This window comes from Scardinius erythrophthalmus (genome assembly GCF_964197995.2).
Source record: "Scardinius erythrophthalmus genome assembly, chromosome: 3".
In the NCBI taxonomy this organism is placed as follows: Eukaryota; Metazoa; Chordata; class Actinopteri; order Cypriniformes; family Leuciscidae; genus Scardinius; species Scardinius erythrophthalmus.
In genome coordinates, this window is record NC_138223.1 from 34,386,938 (window position 1) to 34,396,586 (window position 9,649).

General features: G+C 37.2%; 1 protein-coding gene across 1 annotated transcript; it reads right to left on the minus strand.

Annotated features, from left to right (window-relative positions):
• Positions 1-6,809: 6,809 nt before the first annotated feature.
• Positions 6,810-8,643, minus strand: LOC308688716 (galactose-specific lectin nattectin-like). The gene is made up of 6 exons (XM_081362011.1): positions 8,621-8,643; positions 8,393-8,474; positions 8,142-8,284; positions 7,866-8,006; positions 7,662-7,776; positions 6,810-7,433 (listed from the first exon to the last, which is right to left on the minus strand). The coding sequence occupies exons 2-6, from the start codon at positions 8,460-8,462 to the stop codon at positions 7,351-7,353; spliced, it is 552 nt and encodes a 183-aa protein (XP_081218137.1). The 5' UTR covers positions 8,463-8,474; positions 8,621-8,643; the 3' UTR covers positions 6,810-7,350.
• Positions 8,644-9,649: the final 1,006 nt, after the last annotated feature.

A 9,649-nucleotide genomic window follows, 5' to 3' on the forward strand; every position in this document is an offset into this window, starting at 1 on the left:
TCTAGTAAGAACTCTAGCGGTGGCATTTTGGACTAACTGTAGCTTGTTTATTGAGGATGCAGGACAACCGGCTAATAAAGCATTACAGTAATCTAGTCTCGAGGTCATGAACGCATGAACTAACTTTTCTGCATCAGAAACTGATAGCATATTACGTAGCTTAGCAATGTTTCTAAGGTGGAAAAAGGCTGTTTTTGTAACATATGAAATATGATTTTCAAAAGACAGGTTGCAGTCTAGTATAACACCCAGGTCTTTTACTGTAGAGGATAATGTAACAGGACATCCTACGATGTTAAAGTTGTATTGTGAGAGGTTTTGTGGGCGGTTTTTTGAACCGATAAGTATTACCTCTGTCTTGTCTGGATTTAATAAAAGAAAATTGCGCGTCATCCAATCTTTTATATCTTTAACACACTGTCAATTTGGATAATTTAGCGTTTTCATCCGGCCGTGATGAAATATATATTTGAGTGTCATCAGCATAACAATGGAAACTAATTCCATGTTTCCTTATAATATTTCCAAGTGGCAGCATATATATTGAGAATAACAAGAGGGCCTAACACAGATCCCTGCGGCACTCCATAGTTTTCTGGAGTTATGATCGATTTTTCTCCATTTAAATAGACAAAATGGTATCGGTCAGATAGGTATGATCTGAACCAGCTTAATGCTTGTCCTTGAACACCAGTATAATTTTGTAGTCGATCTAAGAGTATTATGTGATCTATAGTATCGAACGCAGCTGATAACATCAAGTTTAAATTTAATGTGATTATCCTATAACCCATTATAGGATTCCTCTGTCTTTCCATACTTTCCTTTGCAGTTCCTCTCACGCATTCCTCCGTGCTGGTGTACATGTGGTTGGTGTGATGCAGAGTCAGAGACGTTCGGATCCATTTGCAGTATTATTTAATAGAGAATGGTCAGACAAGCAGTACTCGGAGAACAGTGTTAAGAATGTCAAAGGATATCCAGAATCATAAACAATACCAGGCAGAGGTCGGGGCAGACGAAGAAACTAGAATCAATAAACAGTCAAGGGTCAGATAACAGGGAATCAATCAATGTAGAGTAAACGCTCAGAAATGTTAGCCGGGGCAGAACAAGACTTTGCAATGTGTAAGAATTCGGAGGCAGTTTATATAGAGGGGAGAAGTGGATGCATCTGTGCAGGTGATTAGACCTAGGTACGGGGCTGATGGGAAATGTAGTTCAATACTCCGGTGATGGTGTCCTTCGGTGATCGGAGAGAGCCACAGAGGTGCGATCTATGACAGTTGGGTTCACCACTTGTCCAAATGTGATAATTCCAGGAACCATCAAGCCAAAAAACATTACCAGACTGAAAAGGGAGAAAGAAGTTAAAAAATAAAAATAAAAATAAAAACTGAAGAAAGAAAGTTTGTTTGGGTAGTGGATGAAGCAAGTGGATGCATGTCAATGAAAAACAGAAAATAACAACTCAGTCATTTCTCTTTGGTCTCCCCATTTGTGAACCTCTTCAGACTTCTGTCTTTTTAAGAATTCAAAGCCTCCAAGAAAGTTTCTTGGGTTAAATTTTTTCACAAGGCAGAGCAAGTAATTATTATCCTCTTTACTATGCACTGACACCAGATGTGCACCAGGGGCTTTGGACCTACACCAGGGGCGGTTCTAGAGGCGGGGCCACAGGGGCCCTGGCTCCTGCTGAAATCTGATTGGCCCCTGATTGGCCCCCGTTCCTAGGGGTGGGGGAAAAAAATCGATTCTTAGATGCATCGCGATGCGGACGTGGACGATTTTGAATCGATTCACAAATGTCAAAAATCGATTTTCTAAAAAAATATATATATTTTTTTTCTAATAACGTAATATTGACGGAACGCAAAAGGCGGAACTCTAAAGCGGACGTGCACGTGCAGTGCGCGGACAGTCTGTCCCGTGCACATAACAGACGCATGATGGCTGAGCGCCAAATTCGAACGGCACTCTCTTCGTTAAAAGCTAACGTATGGAAAATTGGCAATTTCATTATTACCTATTTAGTATTTTTTGTATGAGAGCTGCTTTCTGTATTGTTTAGTTTTAACATCAATATGCTGTAAACCGATCTGCACGTAGATACGTACAGTGTTCGAATTGTGTCAAAGCTCTTGGGGGGTCCCCCCCCCCCCCCCCCCCCCCCCAAAAAAAACAAAAAAAAAACGTAATGATATACATATTGTCATTTATTTATTTCATATAATACTATAATTTCATTTACTTAACTTTTAGTGTTCAGAGCATTTTTGTGGGTTGAGCTCGGTACATCTAGGGGGGTCCGGGGGCATGCCCCCCCGGAAGAAAATTTTGTACATTTTAAAGATAAATTCATTAATTGGTGCACTTTGAGTTCCCCGAATCTGCTGTTAAAAATAAATAATCCACCCGCCAACCTCCCGAACCTATATGATATTCTCTGATTTAGATAGGCTATCTGCATCTGATCATCTCATTTCAATTATTCAAATTCTCAGTGTTAAGCATGATAATATGATAAAATATCACACTGAAGCAGGCTGATTTAAAATTAAGATTTATTTAAAATAAAAGTTCTTCTTTTGTAAAAATTACATTTCCAGCCTAAACAGAGACTTTACTCCCTTCAAACTTAAATTGTCAATGTTTCACTACATCACTGTTGGAAAACACTCTTATCAGAATAATTTTTTTTAGCTTTATAAAGGGCATTTCTTTCCCTAATTTTTACTCTCTAGTCTATACTCTTTCCCTACTCTCAGGGATCTGAGGTTACGTTAGTAACCGAATACGTTATTTCTTATTTTATTTTTTTGATATTGAAAATTGTTTTAATCAGGGCAATTGTCCGGTTGGGCAAGTACAATTCTCTTTCACTTGTCCCTTAAAAAACACACGCACGTGTCCCGGATAAGCGTTAATGTCGAAATTCTATTCAGATCAGTAAATTACCAAACAATCATAAAAGAGAGAAATATTATCTTACCGTCATCGTGAGGTGAAAATGAGAATCCACTCTGTCAGACTCTGTCAGAAAATGCTTATCTAGGCTATAGCACGAAATTTATTTCTCGTACCATTTATTCGCCAAAAATAGTTTTTGCGTGCATATGATACGCACTTTATGGCGTGTAATACGCACGTAACTCCACACCCCTAATCCTACCCAAGGGGTTTGCAGTGCGTATCATTAACACGAAAAAAAAAAAAAACTATTTTTGGCGTATAAATGCCATGATAAATAAAATGTATCTGTTTATAAATTCAACAGTCTGTAAATTCCTTCAGAAAACAGCGTGTGGTGTGGCGCACTTGAGCGTCTTTTCAGACGCAAATCTAATTTGAATTACTTTCTAATGGGAGCGGCAGCACAATACTTTGATTAAAAAAATATATATTACCTAATAAATTATGTTTCTATTATTTTAGTTTTAATGAAAAACCAGGGGACCCCCCGAGGTAATTTTTTTGGGCCTTATGGGGGGTCCCTTGATGCTTATGGGGGGTCCCGGACCCCCCCAGCCCCCCCTCAATTCGAACACTGGATACGTAGGCCTACTATACTGCCCTGCAATATGTGCAATGCCAGTCTCAAAAAGTTACATTTTGACTGTGCTCTCTGCAGATGTTCATTCACTTTTTTTATATAAGCTGTTTTTGATTGTGGTATACAGCAAACATGTCAAGTCATAACTCTTTATTATTTAGTTGTGAATAAGAGCGGCTTTGTATGTTACTAATTATTCAGAATATGCGCGTAAGTCCACAAGCATTATGTTTGTATGAGAGCTGCTGGTACATCATTCTATATTTTTGAACGAAAACTGTTTGTGAATTTGCTACAGCAAAATGTTTTTGTTTTTTTTTTGTCTGAAGGATTATATTGCTCATTGGAAATAACAGGAGGATGTTGGTTAGAAGTCTATTATTAAATGCCAGAGATTCAGAATAAGTTTGTAATAATTTACTACAAGTATGCTGCTAGTACAGGCACACATTTATTTTCCTGTTGGTTCTTTGCAATGTTGGGACAAATGCTGGCAAATGTAACCTTACAGTTGACTTGCCAAATCACTTCCATTTGTTTTATTAATAAAGTTAAAGGTGCATTAAGCAACTTTTCATGTTAAAAATACCCGTTTTTCTAACCCATACATACTTAAACAATTGCCTGATGGGCTGAATGAGCCCTTCTATGATCACTGCGATTGCCTCTATAATCCTGTACAGTAAAATAAATAAAAGGGGTTCGGGACGGAATCGACTGGGCGTGACGTCATGCGCGTTCACGCTCACCTGGCTATGTCTGGCAGGTTTGTGTATTCGCCGCCATTATCCGCATCAGCGAAGACAACTCGAGCGACTTTTGCAAAAGTAGAAGATGGATTCAAAGAGACCGGCTTCTAGTTCATCCCAAACAAACCCCAACGCAAACTCCATGTAACCGCGTGCTCAACTCTGGTTGCAGTTTCGTGTGTCGCCAGAAGGGGGCATAGTTCTGCAAAAACTCAGAGACTTGCGCAATGCACCTTTAATATAGGAAGTAAGTTCGTTATGGGTCATCATAAATACTTTGCTTTAAAAGTACCAAGTAGTATAAAAAAAAAAAAAATCGTTAATAATCGATAATCGTTACCCTCTGAATCGAATCGAATCGTGAGGTGCCTAGAGATTCCCACCCATCAATAGTCGACGAGAAGAGGAACCGGAGAATTCTTCACAACGATCACAGATGCAATTCCACCCCCAAACAATTAACAATAATTTGTTTATAAGCGACGACATGAATATGAAACTTAAAAGGTGGAATTCAGAAAGAAGTGCATTGTGTCATTTATGCACAGTATAAATAAATGAAAAAAATCATTAAGAACTTTACTGGCTCATCATTTTTTATTAGAGCGTTTGAAAAAGGAAAGACTGCCGAAATGTATTTGCACTGTACTGAATAAATTATTTTGTGTGCTTGAATGTACCCTGTATTTGGCCCCTGAATGTAACATGTGGCCCCTGTTACAGAAAAATCCTAGAACCGCCACTGCTAGCGCATGGCATGACACGGCATAGACCACAAAACTGACAGGAGCCGCTCCGGTGGAGAACAGTGACTGGATCTAGAACGTTCAGATGATGCACAGCTCATCTTGTTGTGAGTCCTGAAAATTTACGGGTGTGAGTTCGCTTATAGAATGCGGTGATCAGTCCCGTAAATAACCGTATACTGAGTCTGACACTGTGTGTGGACCGGACGTAAGCATATTAAGGACAGGACTGTATTCTGCTGCTGTGTGAATGTGGTGGCCCTTTACATAGAACACCTTTTTCCATTCCACTTCGCTACTTTCCCATTGTTTTTCAATGTAAACACACGCTACGCTAAACGGAAGCCTGTAACCATTGCTCTCGTGTCTTTTAAGCGTCTCGCACACGAACAGCATTCTAAACAAAAATTTCTCCAAAATACTGAAGCCTGATTGAATCGCGTAGGTGCACTTGCACAGACAGATGGCATTTCAGCTCACCAAAACCACTACAATTATGATCTTGAGAAACAAAATAAGTTTCTATGGCCCCTTCTAGTGGCTGATGAGAGAACTGGGATAATGCCAGTGCACTGTTATGACAATACTTTTAAAGGGGTGGTTGATTATGATTTCACTTTTTTTAACTTTAGTTAGTGTGTAATGTTGCTGTTTGAGAATAAACAACATCTGCAAAGCTACAATGCTCAAAGTTCAAAGCATAGGGAGATATTTTCTTTTAAAGAAATTGCTTTTTAAGGACTACAAGAAACGGCTGTTAGGGACTATTTTTTTACAGTCTATGGGGACTACACGACATTCCTCCCGGGTTAGTGAGATCACAAACCCTAAAATTTACATAAACCCCGCCCCCAGAACACGATTTATAGATTATCATGACAGAATATGCTAATCAATGACTAGAAGATAACAACACATAAGCTACATAAATTCACCAACTAACCATTCAGAAACGTCCTGTTGCTTATGTTGTCACCTCTTCTTGAGTCTCTCCATCATTGTCTGAATCCGGTTTGAACATAAAAGGCTAAAAGTTTTTGAAATGTTCAGTGCATGTCTGTGTGAGGTAAAAGGACATGAGCTCTTGTAGCTCCACCCTCTGTGCCGGGAGCAGCAGCTCATTTGCATTTAAAGGAACAGACACAAAACGGTGCGTTTTTGCTCACACTCAAAAATTGACAATTTTAACATGCTATATAAAATATCTGTGGGGTATTTTGAGCTAAAACTTCACATACACACTCTGGGGACATCAAAGACTTATTTTACATCTTGTGAAAAGGGCATACCACCCCTTTAAAAGAAAAAGGTAGGCTATTGGGACAAGAAAAGAGTGATGCAGGGGTGACATCAAAACCCGGAAGACTTGTGATTTTCCTTTGGGGTTTTATAATGTGTTTTTTTTCAATGTAAAATAAAATAAGGTCTGTGCTAAACTGTATTGTATGCAAACTAGGGCTGTTACTATCGCGATTAATCGCATCCAAAATAAAAGTTTGTTTTTATATAATACATGTGTGTGTACTGTGTATAATTATTTTCTATAGCCTATATAAATATGCACACATGCATGTATATATTTAAGAAATATTTGCATGTATATACTGTGTATATATATATTTATATTATATATAATTTATATTATATATAATTTATATTATATATAAATATTTTATATATAAATAACACATTTTCTTAAATATATATATATGCATGTGTGTATTTATATATAGAAAATAATTATACTCCATACACAGACATAAATTATGTAAACACAAACTTTTATTTTGGATGCGATTGATCGCGATTAATCGTTTGACAGCCCTAATGCAAACATAAACATACAACATAGCTTACACACACCCATATCGAAAACATGAATTTTGAAGCTATTTTTATTAAAAACAAAACAAAAGAAAGTTTGAGGTGTTAGTGTGTGCTGTTTACATTGTAGAACAAAACGTCCTAGTTTCATGTTATGTTTACCGCAGACCTTATTTTACGAATAAATTGAAAAACCCCATAGGAAAATCTCAAGGGAGACCAGTTGCGAATTTGTCTTCAAGGTTTTGACATAATCCCTGCACCAATGAATATGTACCCCAATTTATACTGTATTTGAAGACAATATCCACTGGTACAGCCATTGCAATACCATTTAAAAACTCGAAATAACTCAATTATATTATAAAACAGTTTTTTATTCATATTTTAAAATATGTTGTTTTCACAATTTTGAACACAAAGTTATGTTTAAGGTTCATTGACAGATAAAACAGTTCAGTCTAAGCCTACTGCAAGTCTAAGTCAAAGCTGTCATCACTTTGAAGGCGCATACGTAGTTTTTCTGCACATAACAAGCATCGTCATTCCACTTGCCAACATCTAAAAGAAAGCAGAAAAAGGTCAAACCAACATAGAATGTGAGAATAAAATAATCATGATAGATTCTAGGTTACATTTTATACCAATCATGCAACTTATGTGATTTTACCAATAAATAGTAACAATTATTGGGACAGTGGTAGGCTATCTTCCTGTCACTAAGTCAACTACTTGAAATATGAAAAGTTTAACAACTGCATATTTTAAAAAAGAAACACTTTTGCTTACGGTTCCAGTTCATTTCCACGCAGTCCTCCCTGTAACTGAATCTGTGGTTGGGCTCACCAGGTGTCCAGATTTGATAGTTCCAAGAGGAACCGTCAGTCCAGACAAATCTACCAGACTGAGAGAGTGACAAAGATCAAACATTTTAGGGTAAAGGTTATAGGTAAATGAAAAATGTACTTTTTAAATCACTTCTGTCTCATTTGCCTGAAAAAACTCAAAGGCTCCAATCCAGATGCGCAGGTTATGTGGACTATACTTGATCACAATGCAGAGCACGTCACCATTAGCCTTTGTGTTGTGCATTGACACCAGGTGTCCTCCAGGGGCTTTGCTTCTGCAGCTGAACTGTGTGCGGGAAAGAGCAACAACATCAATAAGAAACATCTTTATAGAAAATGAGGAAAGAATCATTTGGAGATAATTAAGTCAGTTTCTTTTTAATATGTGTTGTCTATTTTGTCCCACACTGACACTACTTACCTCAGCTGCAGTGAAGTTGAGACTATTGCCAAAGTATTTGACACAGTGTGATCCCACTCTGAACCAACTCTCATAGCCAGTCATTGGACAGGCTTTAGGCAAAATACAGCCTAATGAGGGATTCATAGGGCCAGCAGCCTCATCTAAATGTGAACATCACACCAAAATTTGCCCTTGGGGGTTAAAAACTTTCTTTAAAAATATAACATGAAATATTTAAATAAATGAAATAGCCTAATTTTAATCAGCACCTCTCTCCATGGTTAAGAAGCTACCACTTCCAAAAAGGAACGTCATCAACAAAAAGCTAAAAATCTCCATTCCTGCTGCACACTGTGAAGGAGAGAACATGATCGGTGGAAGCTTACAATATCGTTTTATAAAATAGTCATTTAAAAGAAAAAATTCTTAATTTTCTTTTTTTTTTAAATAATTTAAAAATAATACATGGTTACCAAATGGTACTAAAATGGACTTACCACTCCTTCCACTTGTCTTCCGTGTCTCCTCATAACATTTAGTCTGTCTTAAATCCGTCACTTTTTTTTCACAACTCCTCCCTTTCTCTTACTCAGCATTCAGTGTGTCTATATGGAGTTCCACATGAAAGCTCATAGCATGAGTTTTCGTTGAATAAAAAATAAATTAAAAAAAAGTTGAATGATTTGTCACCATGAAATCCACTTCCTTTTTATGGAATACTGCAGTATTTATTATTTATCTGTGTACATCATATATTTTTTTAAATAACGTATGTATCTTTAATCAGAATAACTTTCCCTCTCTGATGATTTTACTTTAGTTTAAGGGCAGGACAACCTGTCATTCACATGAGGTCACAGCAATAGAAAACCACAAACATCCAACCAATTCCCGATGGACAAAATCAAGTCCCACCCTACATTTTTTCTTGTTTGAGAAGCCGTTTCACTCAAATACATGTCACAATAGGGAAGATAAGACTGTCGCAACTTCCGTTTCATGCCAACATGAATACAAATTACCTGTGGAGCAGATTGACCAAATTAAGATGTGGATGCATTATTTTGGTTTGGAAAACACCTTTAACATATAATGTGCAACATAATTGTGAAAGATTTCACAATTTGTTGTTGTTGAAGTTGCAATCAAAATGCAGTTGGCTCAAACATCTGATCCCAGCATGAATGGGCCTAATGCTTCTGATCTACTAACAAGCTTGCTCCTTTAGACCGTTATACCACTGTGCCGTGTGGTTACAGACACTGTTGCTGATCTCTTTAAATTTGAACTTCTACATTTCACATTGCAACTACACGATGATGGAAATCATATGCTGAATGGCTGTACTGTTAGTCTGACTTATAAAAGACTGATTATTTTTCAGAAAATGACTGCAGAGCATATTATATGATTTTTTAGCTTAGTAAATGTTGCCTATATTTCTCCTTATGTCAGGATTATGTTCTTTGTGTTTTAGTTCTCTTTTCCTGTGTGAACTAGTTTCCAGTTTGTTTCCTTGATCAATC

Coding starts and splice junctions, on each gene's coding strand:
- LOC308688716 (XM_081362011.1), bottom strand. CDS start 8,462: ATGGAGATTTTTAGCTTTTTGTTGATGACGTTCCTTTTTGGAAGTGGT. Junction 8,285..8,392: donor CTTCTTAACCATGGAGAGAG/GTGCTGATTAAA, acceptor GTTCACATTTAG/ATGAGGCTGCTGGCCCTATG. Junction 8,007..8,141: donor TCAACTTCACTGCAGCTGAG/GTAAGTAGTGTC, acceptor TCCCGCACACAG/TTCAGCTGCAGAAGCAAAGC.